Source organism: Vulpes vulpes, chromosome 1 (genome assembly GCF_048418805.1).
Source record: "Vulpes vulpes isolate BD-2025 chromosome 1, VulVul3, whole genome shotgun sequence".
In the NCBI taxonomy this organism is placed as follows: Eukaryota; Metazoa; Chordata; class Mammalia; order Carnivora; family Canidae; genus Vulpes; species Vulpes vulpes.
This window is the reverse complement of record NC_132780.1, coordinates 111,267,874-111,285,515: the sequence shown is the minus strand read 5'-3', so window position 1 is coordinate 111,285,515 and position 17,642 is coordinate 111,267,874. Positions and strand designations below refer to the sequence as shown.

At 34.4% G+C, this 17,642-nt stretch overlaps 1 protein-coding gene across 3 annotated transcripts in view; it reads left to right on the top strand.

Moving 5' to 3' along the window:
* CIP2A (cellular inhibitor of PP2A) overlaps positions 1–17,642 on the top strand; it is a 35,193-nt gene that overhangs the window by 645 nt on the left and 16,906 nt on the right. Inside the window, exons 2-11 of one of the 3 annotated variants that reach the window (XM_025990023.2) lie at positions 3,656–3,803; positions 5,987–6,099; positions 6,956–7,050; positions 7,531–7,627; positions 8,491–8,613; positions 8,763–8,908; positions 12,072–12,147; positions 13,650–13,868; positions 15,104–15,263; positions 16,741–16,882. In XM_025990023.2, the coding sequence (XP_025845808.1) occupies positions 3,656–3,803; positions 5,987–6,099; positions 6,956–7,050; positions 7,531–7,627; positions 8,491–8,613; positions 8,763–8,908; positions 12,072–12,147; positions 13,650–13,868; positions 15,104–15,263; positions 16,741–16,882 (1,319 nt within the window). Of the gene's footprint in view, positions 1–3,655; positions 3,804–5,986; positions 6,100–6,158; positions 6,172–6,955; positions 7,051–7,530; positions 7,628–8,490; positions 8,614–8,762; positions 8,909–12,071; positions 12,148–13,649; positions 13,869–15,103; positions 15,264–16,740; positions 16,883–17,642 lie in introns of those variants that run through there. The other 2 variants (XM_072722539.1, XM_072722529.1) reach the window with 2 other exon arrangements.

Sequence of the window (17,642 nt, the reverse complement as noted above, 5' to 3'; positions counted from 1 at the left end):
CACACACACACACACACACACACAAGCAGGCTCCATGCTGCACCGGGAGCCCGACGTGGGATTCGATCCCGGGTCTCCAGGATCGCGCCCTGGGCCAAAGGCAGGCGCCAAACCGCTGCGCCACCCAGGGATCCCGTATTTTTTCTTTAAAGCCCCATGCAGGACCTGAGCTTTGAATTTTTTTTTTTAGGATTAACAGAGCCGAGGTGATCTCATTCTTAATGGTTTTTTATAGCACTAATGTTATGTAATGATCAGGAGCATGGATTCAGGAAGTGAATTTCTGTGATGCTGCTGTCTTGGTGTATACCTCAGTTTACTCATCTGCAAGACAGCACCTAGCTTATAGTTATCACGAAGATGAAGAGAATTAACATACATATATAGAACAATGCTTAGGCCAAAGTAAGTGCTGAAATATGTTATTCCTAAAATAAATTTCTATTTGCATGAAAGCATCCAAGAAGCGATTTTTACATTTTAACAGGTAATAAATACAGGTCTCATCCCGAGGGAAATTGTATTTAAAGCAGAAAATGTCTTAATCTTCAAAGGTATAGCTTCATAAATAGGCATAAAGGCAATCAGAACATTCCTTACCCCCTAAATATCTACTATCAGTATGTAATTTTACCATTGGACCTGTTTTTTCTGTCTTTTTAGACTTTAATGTTAAAACACATGCTCCTTGGGAACAGATATTCTGAAGTTTTTGTTTTTTAAGATTTATTTAGTTTAGAGAAAGAAAGTGACTATGAGCAGGAGGGGCAGAGGGAGAGGGAGAAAGAATCTCAAGCAGAATTCACACTGATCCCACAATCCTGAGATCATGACCTGAGCCAAAACCAAGAGTCGAATTTGTAACCAACTGCACCACCCAAGCACCCCAGATCTATTCTGAAGCGTTCTTATCAGCAAAGCTTTAAAAGAAAAACTGACATCTGAGTGAGGACATAAAAATGAGATAGAAAAGATTAGAGGGATACTAAAACAGCCTGCTTAGACCTTTATCTTTTTAAAAATGAAAGTGTTTAGAACAGTTCTAAAGTAACTACTTGTTTTTCCATCCTTCTAGAAAAGATATATATCTATATAGAATAGTCAGGCTTTGAATAACATTCAGAAAGCTTTTTGAAAATACCTGGCTGTTGAGGCGCTTGGGTGGCTGTCTGTTAAGTGTCCGACTCCATTTATCACTTTCAATTATCAGTGGAAATCTTAACATAGAAATTATTTTCATACTAAATTTGATTACCCTGTGCTCAAAAAATGGAGGGAATGGGAAGCTACACCACTATAAAGCAGTGCTGTGAAACAGACTTCCAGGAAAGTGATTTTTTTTTTTATGATTCTCTTTTTAAGTAATCTCGACACCAAACATTAGGCTTGAACTCACAACCCTGAGATCAAGAGTTGAGTGCTCTACTGAGCCAGGGGCCCCTGGGGAAGCGATTTTTAACAAGATACTCTTTAATAACCGAGTAACTAAACATGCTAAACTAGGTTGCAAGGTTTACCTCTTTTATCTTGAATTACACTCTATAGGAATTCTATAGGATAACTACTAGTAAAATTAGACAAGATGTATTAATTTTGGGTAAAGCTTTTTATATACCATTTATGAAAGCAAGCAAAGATCCCTTGACTCAGAGTACCTGTTTTCTGGTGTGGATAATTGTATTTGCTCTTTAAATTTTATTAATTTTGTTTTAATTTTGTAAAGATTTTATTTATTTGAGAGAGAGAAGGAGAATGCAGACGCAGAAAGAGAGAGAAAAGTAGAGAGCCTGATGTGGGAGCTCAATCCCAGAACCCTGAGATCATGAATTGAGCCGAAGTCACTTAACCAACTGAGCCATCCTGGCGCCCCTATTGTCTTCAGTTTTATTTATCTAAGTAATCTCTACACTCAACTGTGGGGCTCAAACACACGACTCCAAGATTAAGAGTCCCATGCTCTTCCAACTAAGCCTGCGAAACCACCCCTGCACTTTTTAAAAATTTTTTACTTAAACTCAGTTGCTAACATATAGTATAACACCCAGTGCTCATCCCATTGGCTCTTTAAATGCTAAAGAAAAGTTTACTTTGGGACTTACATATATGCTTAACCCTTTTTTTTGCTTTGACTTTTGGCCCATGGATCTGACTCTAGTCAGGTTGATCTCCTTGTCATTCTCATAAGATGGACAGTGTTAGTGGGAGGACCCGGGAGAGGACAAATGTGCCTTATCTTTCCTGGACATGAAGCAACAGTGTCCTAGTGTGAAGGTCATGCTATTCTCCCAAGTTCACAGGGCTTGCCATGGAAGAGGTGTTGGCTAGCAGCTAGCTGTAAAGGACATTGTTACCATCACAGGGCTGCAGGAGTGTCTGTTGTTGCTGGAGTTGTAGTATTGAGGGCGTGCTATAGAAGGTACAAGTGGAAAGGAATATTAGAGATGCTTTCTTAAGCCAGTAATTTCTCCAGTGCAGTGATTATCTGTGAAAATTCAGGTTTCATTATGCACATGTGGTATTTGGTAAACAGAAATTTATATTTATCAATGATTGTTTCTCTCTCTTAAGAATTGTTTTCATCCTGGAATGCCTGGGTGGCTCAGTGGTTGAGTGATCCGGCTCAGGGTGTGATCCCAGGATCCAGTATCGAATCCCACTTTGGGCTCCTTGTGAGGAGCCTGCTTCTCCCTCAGCCTGTGTCTCTGCCTCTCTCTCTCTCTCTCTCTCTCTCTCTCTGTGTGTGTGTGTGTGTGTGTGTGTCTCTCATGAATAAATAAATAAAATCTTTCAGCTCAGGTCATGATCTCAGGGTCCTGGGATTGAACCCCCCCACTCCCCGTTGGCACTCAGTGGGGAGTCTGCTTTTCTCCCTCTTCCTCTGCCCCCTCCCTCTTCTTGGCCTCTGTCTTTATCTCGAAATAATAAATCTTTAAAGAAATGAAAATAAAATACCTGGCTGTCTAACAACTGTTTTGGCCTTTAATCTCAGCTTTATCTGTTCACATGGGAAAGGGGAGGATGGTTTATAGAGTTAAAAGAGAGGAGTAAAAACGGAATAACCAAAAATAAAATTTGTCTATGCATGACCTGGCTACTTAAAAAAATTTTTTTTTAATTTCCATTTTTGTAATCTCTAACTTCTGCTCAGCTTACTGACTTTGAAAGGAGCAAAAGGAATAACACATAGTTAGTCCCATAGCTCCTTTTCACTTTGCTTTGCCTCCCTCAAAATAGGTGGAATGCATGTACAGGAATTTATTTACTCAATAAATATATTGTAGTAAAGTGTTGATTTATGCCCTATGCCTTCATAGGGTGTTCAGTGTAGTAAGGAGGAAAATATTGCTAGGTAATCAAAAGTTTGGCAGTTCATAAAATAAAAGTATAATTTATTATCAGTATAATAGGCAAACCTAACCTAGTTGGTGGAAGAGGGTTAGTGGAAAGCTTCAGGAGGAAACACATTACAACTCGGATCTGAATGATTACATTAGCTAGTGAGAGAGGAGATAGGTTGTCTTCCAGGGAAGGAACAGCATTTGACTTTTCTAAATTGGAAAAAAGCATGGCAGTGGCAACTGAGTTCTTACTTGAAATGGAGAAGAGACACAAATTGCCAATTCTTAACTAATGCATTTTAATTACAATTTTGTAGGTAATTTCTGGACAGAAGCTCACACGATTGTTTACACCAAATCAGATATTACCAAGTGAATGCTTAAGTTGCCTTGTGGAACTACTTGAAGACCCAAGCATAAGTGCACCACTGGTCTTAAGTATCATCAGCTTGCTATCTCAACTAGGTAATGTATTTAGTTTCTCTTTTTCACTTTTTAGAAAATGTTGCATTTAATATTTTTTGAAGGGCAGATTTAGTTATAGTATCTTTTGGTAAATGATTCACATTGAAAAGATTTCTTCATTAAAAAAAAAAAAATTTCTTCATCACAGGACCTTTCAGAACTTTATGCATTGTGGATCCCTTGTAAAGAAAATATTATTGTATATATCTTTTCTTAAAATGATCAGAACAGAGGATCTGAAGCATAGCAAAGGTCTACAGAAAAAGAATGCATCTTGGGAAGTGCTGGCCTACTTTTTGAATTAAAAAAATACATTCACATAATGCCTGTACTAAATGCATCACTCAGAAAAATCATAGCTAGTGATAAAAAAAAAATCCGGCAATTTTGATAGACTATACTGAACTCAGAGCTATGGGTAAAAACACATTTTTCTACTTATTTCTATCTTTAGTTTTTAAATTTTTGTCATGGGTCCTTTTTTCTTGATATATGCTTGAGAGTGGAAGGGAAATCTGTGTGTGATTATAAAATTAATGCATGCTTATAAAAAAAAATCCCAGTGATCCATAAATAATATCATAGACCAACATGTCCAGTGGAACTTTCTGTGATGATGGAAATGTCCTACATGTGTATTGTCCACATAGGGCTATTGAGCATTTGTAGTGTGAGTAGTAATTGAAGAACTAATTCTTTTAATATTTATTTAAATTTAAATAGTCACTGTGGCGTAGCATCTACCAACTTAGCACAGATACACAGTAAAATAAAAGGAGTCTTTACTCATCACCACCAACCCTCATTTCCTCTTCGGTAGATAATATTTCTTAATGGTTTGATAGTTGTTTTTCTAGATCTTTTTCTATGCCATAACAAATAATTTTAGAACTTAGTTGATTAGGTTTTTTTTTTTTTTTAAGTTTTTATTTATTTGAGAAAGAGCATGCAGGTGCACACACAAGGGGAGGCAGGGGCAGCAGGAAAAGGAGAAGCAGACTCCCCACTGAGCAGGGATCCAAGGCTTGGACTCCAAACTCCGAAGATTCCAGGCTCCAACTCTGGGCTTTCTTGATTCCAGTACCTTGAGACCATGACCTGAGCTGGAGGCAGCTGCTTAACCAACTGAGCCACTCAAGCACCCAATTAACAAATAGTTTTGATTGTTCTTTTAAAAAATGGTTTGCAGGCAGCCCGGGTGGCTCAGCGGTTTAGCACCACCTTCAGCCCAGGGCATGATCCTGGAGACCTGGGATCGAGTTCTGCATCAGGTTCCCTGCATGGAGCCTGCTTCTCCCTCTGTCTGTGTCTCTGCCTCTCTCTCTGTGTGTGTCTCTCATGAATAAATAAATAAAATTAAAAACAAAAACAAAAACTCTTAAAAAATAAAAATTAAAATAAAATAAAAAATGGTTTGCAGAGCATCAGATTTTTTTTTTTCACTTAGCATATGTTAGCTTTCTTTCCATATTGGTGTCTTTTTAATAGCTGCCATGTACCATATTGCAGAATACTATAATTTATTTAACCACTTTCCTAATGGTGGGTACTTATGTATGCTCTTTTTTGAGTTTTTGCTGTCAGAATCAATACATTTTTATGTGGTTTTGCTCAAATGTTAGTGTATTTCTGTTGCATTAATTTTCAGTTTTCAGGTCATTTTTCAATTTGATAGCCATTACTAAATCACTTTCCAAAAATGTTATGCTAATTTTAACATCCACCAACCTTTTGTATGAGAATGGCAGTCATTTTCAACATTTAAATATATTAGAAATTTTTAAAATGATAGTCTTTTTATTTTATTTCTTAAGTTTTATTTTTTAGTTAACAACCTTTTATTCTTTAGAGCAGTTTTAAATTACAAAAGAATTGAGATAATTTTTAACCGCAAAACTTCTACAAATATGTAGGGCAAGTTTTCTTCCTTTAATTTAGTCTACATAGAAAAATCATTTGTTTATTGACAAAAAAGGAAAAGCTCATACTTCTCTCTTCCCATTCCCAGCTTATATTATTTCTGTGATTAAACTTCTGAATTGGAAGGTGATTAAAATTAAATAGCCATATTGTATTTGATATTTTTAGACATAATAAATGTAACATGAAATTTAAGATTATCTTTTATCTGTGAACACCATATATAAAAATGATGTTTGGTGCCATTTTATCTTAACTTACAGCTGTAGACAATGAAACCAGAGACTGTCTTCAGAATACCTATAACCTGAATAGCGTGCTGGCAGGAGTGGTTTGTCGAAGCAGCACTTGCCTTAGTGATTCAGTGTTTTTGCAGGTATACACACCTACACAGTACTCTTCACTTAATACTTGTTTTTCCTTCTTTATTTGCAGATCAGAATTGACGGTATGTATTGTAAGTGGCTAATTTACAGTATACATGCTAACATAATCCTGTGTGAATAGGACAGTTCTTGCCATTAATAAATTTAAGAGCTGGTTCATTACACATGTATTACTATTTAAAAGTTTCTAGAGAAGGGAAGCTTACCACATCTAGCATTATTTTTGAATTAAAGCAAATCTACATTATAACCACTTTGATAGACGTATATAAACACAGATGTCAACATTTGGAGATGTAAGCTATTTGTATTAAAATCGCAAATTGAGTTGGCATCTAGGCGCCGTCTGTTGAGGAAACATTCTACAAAAAATTAAAGCTATAGATTTAGTCTTGTTTAACATAGACTTGAAGCTCTCATACAGATAAGTTGTTGAACCTAAAATGCCATCAGTTACAAGAAAAGAAAGCATCACCAATTAAACTGATGTGGTTTTAAAGATGACAAAATATGAAAAAATATATCTTAGAATTCATGGAATATGTATATGTTTTAGTCTGCATATATGTTTAAGATGGTTAAGTGAACCAGGTTGATGACAAGATGCTCTGTTTGAGATAGACTGTATAGAAATGTGTGGAGTCAGGAGATGAACTCTAAAATTCTTAGTAATGTCATTACTTTATGTTTAAAAAAACAGAACCATTTTAAGAAATACAAGAGTTTCTGCCCTAAACTCTGCTTCCTAAAGTTGTGAAATGCTCCAAATATGCCTAGGAGTCCATTCTTATAAACATGCAATATGTTTTTATATGTTTATATTTATTAGTGTTTTCATATTCTCAGTGCATTCAACTTCTGCAGAGATTAACATACAACGTCAAAATTTTCAATTCTGGTGCCAACATAGATGAATTAATTACCTTTCTGATAGATCATATGTGAGTATGCAACCAAACGTAACCAAGTATACTGTTGATTTATCCTTAAACTAAAACCATGTAATAGTTCAGTTTTTCTGAGATAGTATTTTCCAATTTTTTAAATTGAGACTCTAATTCTTGTTCACTCCTTTTAGATGATTTCAGGAATCAAATGGTGTAAAGCAGCTTTAATTTTCATAACAATTTATGAAATGAATTGAACAGAAAAAACTATTGAAATTGAATATTTTATGCTTATGTTTAATGTTAATAGAATATACTGATGAGATACGTATGCTCATTCTGACAATTATTTTCATATTTCTGTGCTATATTTGAATATCATTTAGTTTCGAAATATGAAATGGTCAGTACTATTCAAAGCTTTTCTGTCTTCACGTTAATCATTTTTGCATATAAAAAGTTTAAGTGTAATTTAATATAGAGTTAGAATGAACTTAATGCTTTTATCTTTTATTATCTTCCTTAAAACAACAGTCAGTCTTCTGAAGATGAGTTAACAATGCCTTGTCTAGGATTATTGGCAAATCTTTGTCGTTACAATCTTTCTGTTCAAACATACATAAAGACATTGGTAAGTTTTGCATAAAATCTTTCTTTCTTGTTTGTGGTGGGTTCTGTGCTTAAAGATAATTGTATATGTTTTTCTTTAAAATAAGAATTTTCATGTCTCATCCAGCTGATTCATCACAGTTAAGGAACAGATTAACACATGATTAATTTGAAGTATTCTAACCTTTGCACATGTTGTATTTAAGATTATAAGTATTGATAAAAATGTTGAGTACTGAAAGTTTCCCTTCTCCGTAGCATCCCATTATTGTTTATGTTGAATAACACAAGAAATATTAAATTATTTTGTGCTAATAGAAAGGATACACATCACTGGCAATCCCATTTACCTCATTTCTTAAATTTCCGCAAAATCAATGGCAACTCTACCAGAAAGATCCATGAATAAATGACTAGCAACAACTATTAGCTCTTGTAGTGAGTGAAGACACACAAAGGAGGCTAACTGAACCACTGTTAGAAATGTTAAATCAAGAAAGTTCATTGATTCTTCAGGGTACTTTGTGAACAATTCCCCCGCTATTCAGTATTCAGTGTTACCTATTTAAGTTAAACAATATCTCATTTGTTCATGTGCTGGAGGTACTTTGGAGATGGAAGTTATCTTGAGCCATGAAATATTTGGAAAAGGTAAACATTTGCTCACGTTCCCATATCTAAACAGCTTTCCCTTAAGATTGTACCGGTTTTTACTACTATAAAAGCAATATGTAAAATGTACCATCTTGCTCCTTGAATAATCTCTTAAATTGATAAATAACGTACAGCAAAACTTTACCTACTCTGTGAGATACACTTTCTAAACCAAAATATAAAACTGATAGTGTTTATTCTAATGTATTTTTAAATTTTTTTCTTTTTCAGAATAATGTGAAATCTTTTTATCGAACTCTTATAAGCTTCCTGGCCCATAGTAGTTTAACTGTGGTTGTGTTTGCACTTTCAGTATTATCCAGTTTGACATTAAATGAAGAGGTTGGGGAAAAGGTAAATATGTTTTTTTAAATTATCTTTGAAAATAATTCTGAAGTTTATATTCTCTGATATTTTAAAAGTCATTGAGATTTTGTTAAGCTTAGAATGGTGTCAACTTAAAAATTTTTTGTATAATATACTTCTCCTAATTTGTTTTTAAGCTGTTCCATGCTCGAAACATTCATCAAACTTTTCAGCTAATATTTAATATTCTGATAAATGGTGATGGCACACTAACTAGAAAGTATTCAGTTGATTTATTGATGGATCTCCTTAAGAATCCTAAAATTGCTGATTATCTTACCAGGTACGGCTCTTAAGACTCGTCTTTTTTTTCTTTGCAATTGAACCTTGAAGTATGTTTGTGATTATAAAACTGCCTTTTCAGATTTAGTAAACTTGGATTCTACTAAGGAACAAGAGACTAAATTGAAATGTTTTGATAGACTTTGTTCCTTTTTTTTTTTTTTTTTTTTGCTTTGCTGGCCTAAAATGTATGAGTATAATAATAATGTGGAGGGTGTGAGGGAAGTGTTTCAGTCTTTGTCTTAGGTAAATAAGGTTGTATCACTCTCTAAAATGTACACTTCTTAATTTTTTTTAGTGCCAGTTTTAAATCTTGAACATTCCAGTTTTTGGAAAATATTATTTTTATAGCAACATTCATGTCAGTATGTTTGTCTTTTCCTATTTGCATAAAATGGATTGCATTTTCTTTGTTATGTGCCTCTGTTGTGTCGTAAGATAAAATGAGAACACATGTTTATGTGCCCATTCTGTCTCATTGGCATTTCATGTGATCATTTATCTTTTGAGAACATTTAGCAACTTTTCCATAGAGCTCGTGACCTTATTTATTTATTTATTTATTTGGGGGGTAGGGGGAGAGGGTACTAGCAGGCTCCACACACCCAGCATGGAGCCCAAAGGTCTCACAACCAGGAGATCAGGATCTGCCAAATTCAAGAGTCAGATGCTTAACTGATAGAACCACCCAGGTACCCCTGGCCTTTTTGTATCTTTAAGTTAAATTTTCCCAGTGCCTCAGCTGCTTTGTGATCACAGGTTAGGAAATTGTAGAAATTGCTTCAATTAATCATTCACAAATGAGAAGACAGTTATGGAGTCCTTACTGTGGTCGAGTATCAGGGGAGGTAGGGCCTTTAGCAGAGGCAGGAATTTGAAGACACAGCCCCAAATCTTTGAGGATCATAGAATCCAGAAATTGTACAAAGACATAGTCCCTAATTTTAAGGAACATATAATGTAGACATTAACAAAACAAAAGCTAACCACTAGGGCAAGGTTGACCAGTACCCATATGGTTAACTGATATTTTACAGAACCAAGAAGCATTCACATTAGCAATGAAGAATAGTCAGAAAAAAGGCAGGCAGGGTAAGGGGCCCCACCCTAAGATGAAAGGATTTTACACCAGCTTGGAAGGAGCCCTCTACCCTTTCCTACATGATAGGTAGATGACAAAAACTGACTGGGTGACAGGTGCAGGGAGGGTTAATCAGATTAAAACCAAGCCCATAAAAAACCATAGACTTAGAAAGTCTGGTGGCAACTCTCTCAGGTCCCCTCCCTCTTCAGGAACTTTGTACTATCACTCAGTAAACTTGCTTTGCTGCCCACCTGTCTGGTCTACCTCTTCATCCTTCAAAACAGCATGACCAAGAACCACAGACATTAAAGGAAAAGAAATCCTGCAACATTAGCATTTCATTTTTTCCTTTCTTAAGCATAAGTGGATAAGAAAATGTTCTTCCAGAGTGTCCTTCCTTTACTTGTCCTCTCTTTGTCTGTTCCAAGAGTCCTCAGTATACTCTCGTGTGATATCCATTCTGGCCACCAAATTGTGCTTATTGAGCAACTTCTAAATACATAGGATATACCTCTGCAGAAGGACCAAAGTATAATCTGATTTAGCATTAGTAAGTGGTTGCTTAATCACTTCTATAAATCTCTCAGTTCCATTATCTGTTTTCTTTTTATCTAGCCTAGAACTCTGGAAAGGAAATTATGTTTGTGTTTTCTTCTTATTTATTTGCTATACCATTTAGCGAAATATTCCTGAATCTGTTCCAAAGTCTAATTTAATGGCTATGTTCCTAACCAAAACCTGAGAAAATCACACTTTATGAATTTGTATCCTACATATTCACTACATCTAACTTTATCTGGGCAGCACTTCTCATATTTATTCCCAGCTTTCTTTCTCATTTCCTACAGTGGCCCTTCAAATATTTACCACTTTCCTCTTGCCACTTTTCCCTCAGAAGATGAACTCATCTTTGTTTCACAGAAAAAACAAAAACTGAATCCTATCTAATTGGAGTTCTTTTGAATTTTTGCTCTTGAACCAAGTTACTTGTGTTTATACCAATTCTTAGTGTCATCCTGTTTTGCTCAGAAATGCATCCTTTTATGCATTAAATCTCATGTCCTATTTTTTTTTTTTACTATCTTTTGTTTCTTCAATGGCTCCCATTCCATTGACTCCCTTCACTTATATTCGACTTTCAACATTTCCTTCAATCATATATCCCTTCTAAAATCTGTGATCTCCCATTGCACTCAAGGTGAATATCCAAATTCTCCATGTAGTGATCCAAAATCTGGCTTCTGGGGACCTCTCAGCTCTGTTTCTTTACATTTTCTTATTTACTTTTGTCTAATCACTTCAGAAAATAAATAGAATCTCCAGCTTGTTAGAACCTTTTGTGTACCCATGTGCTATTCCCTCTGAAGTACTTATGCTGAGAGCTGGAATACTTTCACCTTTATATGCCTAACTCCTATTTATTTTTAAGACTCAAGTCTGGGAAACCTCATCTGATCAGGCCTGCCACTCCAAGTCTGGATTCAATATTCATCCTCCTAGCATCCAATACATTTCTCCGTTATAGTGTTGTATTTTACATTATACAATATCCTATGTTACTGCCTTTATTCTTAGACTGTTAGCTCTCTCACAGAGCATCATTGTCCCAAACACAGGATGCGCCAGTCACATAGACTGTAATGTGTGTGGTACCACTAGTACCTCTTAGAGTTATCCAACATAGGGCTCTGCATCTTATCTCTGTATCTTCAGAGCCTGATAAAATGCCTAGCGGTTATAAGCACTTTATAAATAGATAGCTACCTAATTTATTAGAATATTCCATGTTCTTTGAATTTTTACAAACTGAACATAGCTTTAAAAAAACTGAAGTACTGAAAGTTTCAATGATTTATTTATTGCCACATGAATCATTTTTTTCACTGTTCAGTGAATAACCGTATACATAGATACATATATGATGGAATGTTTTAACTATAAATTTTGCAAGAACTTCTATATCAGAAGCTCGATATAGGTGAAAGAAAATACACTTAAGTTTTATATTTATTTTGTATATAAATCTTTTTGATGCATCAATTTCATAGTTATTTGATGTATATTTTTATTTTAAACTTAGGTATGAGCACTTTTCTTCATGTCTTAGTCAAGTATTAGGTCTTCTCAATGGAAAGGATCCTGATTCTTCTTCAAAGGTTTGTAAAAACATGACTGTGTTTTAAATGTTTGAAAATTGTAATGTGCAGAAAAATCTTAAGTGTACAGCTCTCTGAATTTTTACAGACCGAACACAGACATAACCATTATCTAGATGAGAAAATAAAGCATCGCCAGTACTCTAGAACCCTTCCCAAATCTTCATTCATTGGTGCAATCCCCTTGGAATATTGTTTCATAGTGCCTAATGAATATATGTATACTCTGTGACATAGCAACTCTACTCCTAAACTACATAGCCAAGAGAGACATGTCCATAAGCTCATCAAAAGAACATGTAGAAAATGTTAAATAGAAAAATGTAGTTTTATAAATAATACTATTTTCTGATTTTTAAAAATGTCAGATGCGTAGGGGATAAATCCAACAAAACACATACAAGGTCTCTACTCTGAAATTACAAAATATTGAGAGATATGAAAGACCATATCATTTAAAAAAAATTATTGGCATCTCTTTGCCTACCCACCACCTTTGTACTAGTGATTGATTTGTTTGTGTTTGTACATTATACTTAAGACATGTATATGAGAAGGTATTTTATGGATATTATATGGATATAACATGTCTCTGATAAGAGACACTGATAACATTGCTTGCCTTCAGGGAGCATATCTAGAGATCAGATTGCTTTGTTTAGCCATGGAACTAAGTAAATACATTACCCATTCAAAAATAAGTACTCTAATTTATATTTAAAAATGAATAAATCAAAGATTATCATGTTACACAGTAAATGCTAATGGAATGAACTCTGTTAAAATCGGATGGTATCAAGTTGATCAAAACACAAATCCCAATTACGTGTCATTTACAAAAATACAGATGAAGGTAGAAAATAAGTGGATAGGCAAAGAGATGCCAATAATTTTTTTTAAATGATAGGTTGGTAGTGTATGAAGTGAGATAGAATTTAATTTAGCTAATAAACAGGTTGTGGGATGTTATGTAATGTTATAAAGGCCCAATTAATGAGGTAAAGAAATGAAGTAGAATAGAGGAGCTAACCGGTATAATGCCAACAGTGTACAATGTGGAAATAGCCATACCTAATGTTTTAAAGCATGGGGATGCCACTTTTCAATATTATCCTGAAGTAAGCTTTATAGGAATTCTCGAATCTCAAGCATGATAGCAAGTGTCTGTAGTTCCTAATTTATTTTTATTTTAAAAACAAAATATATCTGTGCTTTAAAAAAAAAATTACTATAGAAGACATATGATATTAGTTGAAGTTGCCCTGCTTTCTTTGGCTTTCACAGTCCTTATTAGGAGTAACCACCATTAACAAATTTCTTTGTAACTTTATAGTACCTAATCCCATATTTTGAAAAATAATAATGAAAGAAAAATTGGAAGCTGTCTTTAATTTTTAGAGTATTTTTTAAAAATATGTATCCTTTTCAACTTCATCATTTGGTTGCTTTGTACATGAAAGGCCAATGAAATTGACATTTAACGAAGACTTTATATTGCACAGGTTTTAGAATTACTTCTTGCCTTCTGTTCAGTGACTCAGCTGCGCCACGTGCTCACTCAGATGATATTTGAACAGTCTCCATCTGGCAACACCATTCTGGGAAGCCGTTCTAAATGTTTAGAACCTACTGTGGCTCTACTGCGTTGGTCAAACCAACCTCTGGACAGATCAGAAAACTGTTCTCTTCTAGCCTTAGAGTTGTTCAAGGAAATATTTGAGGTAATATAACGATAGACAAATTGACTTTTCCATTTTTATGATCCTCAGTGAACAGTTTACATTCATAAACATCCATGATATACTTCTAATTGTTTGTACACCTTAGGAAAACTTTTGGCAAACTCCCCACCATTCAGCTACTGAATTTTCTTTGGGGCAAAGTCAGGAACATTAATGTTTTCTTTTTTGGCACTGAATAGCTTATATATACTTCTTTCAGTGTAATAAGTAAAGATATTAGCTGAGATTTGTACAGTTTGTTGCTGACTGTACTTCTGCAGTAGTCATGCTTCTCCATCTTGGTAGATACTGTTTATGGTCTTCATTAACCTATTGAGTGGATTAATATAGGAACATTGGATTCAGTTACTCAGATGGAGTGGAACATGCCAGACACTGCTAGACACTTAGGATACAAAATTTCTTTCCCTAGAGGCCATTACATTCTGGTAGATTCTACTGTCTAGGTTATTTAGCATTTTCTACTGTTGTCCCTATTTTTTATACCTACTCTGCCTACTATAGTATCTTCCTACAGTATTTCCCCTCATAACTGGATCCTGTGCACAAACAAAAATGTGTATCAGTGGTTAAATATATTTGTCAAAGATGATGCACAAATTACTCTATGTTTTATGTTGGTCTTGACTGTTGATCATTTAAAAAATTCTGAGGGACACCTGGGTGGCTCAGTTAAGTGTCTGAATTTAGCTCCAGTCATGATCTTAGGGCCCTGGTATTGAACCACAAGTCGGTCTCCCTACTCGGCGAGGAGCCTGCCTCTATTTGCCTTTCCCCTAGTTCATGATTGCTCTTTCTCTCTCTCTCTCTCTCTCTAATAAATAAGTAAACTCTTTAAAAAAATTAAAACTCTTTGAGATTCTTGTTGGGAGTTATTCGTGGTTGTAAAGTATTTAGATCAGTGGTGGTTATTTAATTATTGCAGTTTCACTTAGCAATTTCAGGATACTTGTTTTCAAATCACAGACACAATCCATTGGAAAGTCTTGTTTGCAGTTGAATAACCTAAAACTTTATTGTTCCATTTAAGACAAGTCATCATAGCCTTCAAAACGAGATAAAAGGGTAGATTTTAAATAGGAGACCCAGGTCAGTTAACTACTACAGTAACTCTAAGAGACTTGATAAGAACATGACAACTCAGTTATTATCTCTACTTTCTGTATTTCATCTTTATTTTTATTTTTCATCATTGGTGGTGGTTAATTCTCCAGGATGTTGCAGATACTGCTAACTGTTCCTCAGCTGACCGTTTTGTGAGCCTTCTGCTGCCTACAATCCTTGACCAACTTCAGTTCACAGAAAAAAATCTAGATGAAGCCTTATTAAAAAAAAAATGTGAAAGGATGGTCAAGGCCACTGAAGTTTTGTTAAATATCCTTTACTGTTAAAACATGGAAACTAACCATTCTTTTTTTTTTTTGTTCTAACATTACGTTTACTGCATTTTGTCTTTAATTGTACTTTAGTCACTTCTTATGCTTATACCTATTCAGAATTATTGGAGTTTAAACTATAAAACTAATTCTCAGTGAGGAGTCTAAAAAGGTTGTCCAGACTTTTTTCCCTCATTTTTCTGTGTAAAACTTTTAAATTAAGGAGTATTTTCAGAATGCTTTTTAAACTTGATTTTTTTTTTTGTGGACATTTTTACCACAAATTGAGGTTAAGAGATACATTCTAAAGATAACTGCTGTGTTACTCTAATGCTAATTGCTATCTGGATGATTCATGGTGCCACCGTTTGTTCAGTGTATCAGAATAAACATTGGTAAAGTCAGTTATTTTAGCTTATATTATAATTTTTACTGAAAATTAAAGCTTCTAGAAATGTTTTAATAAGAGTGACATCACACTAGATTATACAAAAGACAAATATTATAAAGACAAAGTTCATTACAAAAAAAGAAAACCTTGAGTTCAGTTAGTGAATAACTTCTGTATTCTGATTCTCTTAGGTCTTTTATTAGCTTTTGTCTTTTAGATTAGCTGATTCTAAATCTTTTTGAAGCCCAAATTCCATTTTTAAAATATTTCATTAATGCTATTTTATTATCGGCAAAGAGCCATTATATCTCTACCAGATCTTTCATACTTACCTGGTCAGGTTTCCTTATATCTCAGAGCAACAAGACTTTGTTCAACTTCGTTCTGACCTAGAGCAAATTCCACATCTATTTACTCTCTCCTTGGAACTGCTGCTCCTTAATTTTCCTCTTCCCTACAGCAGTGATTCCGAACCCTGGCTATGTATTCAAATGACCTGGAGAGCATTTTAAAAATCCTGACACCTGAACCTTGCTTCCAGCAATTCTAATTTAATTGGAGTAAAGTGTGTGAGGTGTGGGGAGATTGTAATTGACTGTTCAAATCACTCAGGTGTTTCTAACATGCAGCTGAAGTTGAAAACCACTGCTGTGGAGGCCCATGATTATGTTGCTTGGTTTTAGAGATATCTATAATATATGCAGGCCTCAAAATTGTACCAATTTTGAGCCAAGTTTGACCACTTTTTCATGATATTCAAATTAACTTGTAATATTACAGTATAGGCAAAAATAACTACTCTTAGTTCAGCAAATACTGAACCGTTGTTATAATCTGTTAACCAAATACTAGCATCCAGCAGAGTAACAGACAATGTTAGTCCCATCTCTTGCCACTTACCAATCACTTAAATGCTCTGAGCTCTAGTTTCCTAACGTCATTGAGTTAATGTTAACAATAATTATGTGGAAGTGAAGTGACAAGATAATTTGTATGAAATCACTCAATACTGTAAAGCAATACAAATATAAGGGATTTGGGTTTTTTTTAGAATTTTTTGTTTGTATCCCTTAACAAAACTTACCCCTTTGTGGAGATGATACTCTAAAACTGCATGTTGCAAAAACTCTGACTACTATCAAATGTACCACTCTGATAGAACAACAGTTTACGTATGGCAAGATTGATTTAGGGTTTGGAACAAAGGTAGCAGATTCTGAATTGTGGTGAGTATAATGAAATCCAAATGGCAAAATGATAATGCCAAATGTAATAAAAATCAAAAGATGTAGCAATTCTCCTCTCTTTTGAAGGATAATCCTTGCGTATGCACTATTAACTCAAGGTGGAATGGAGAATTAACAAGTTTTTTCATAGTTTTTAAAAAATTCATTCAATTCATAAATTATGTGCTTAAAGAAAGGATAATCTTAACATCTATGATTTGTTTTTTATTGTTTAGGTTTGTTTCATGGTGTTTTAACTTATCTAAGGGTCTTTGTACTCCTTTTCTAGAGATTCTTTTTGACACATTGCCTCAGTAATTTTATGTTTGTTTTAAACAAAAACATGAAAAGCCAGGTCATATTTTTATTACTAGGAAATCGGTTACTACAGAAAGTTTCCTACTAGCAGACAGTTCTTTTCATTAGCATGTCAAGACTTAAAGGTGAATTTTCATGGATAGTGATGAGATTTTATCCTCCCCTCTCATTTGAATTAAGTCTATTAACATCTTTATTGAGGACCTACTAAATGGCTAGATATTGATTTCTTTCAGTTTCTATAAATGATGTAATTGCCAATAATTGTGGTCCTCCAGAACACAGATTACCTTTTCTTTTTTTGTATTCCTTTTGCAGTGAGGCTAAGAACATGGCTTAGTATATATTTATTTGGTAAATATTAAGATTCTGTATTGCTTAAGATTGCCCTTTATTGTTGATAGGCCTGTGACAAAGCTAAGAATTAAATAGATCATGTTGC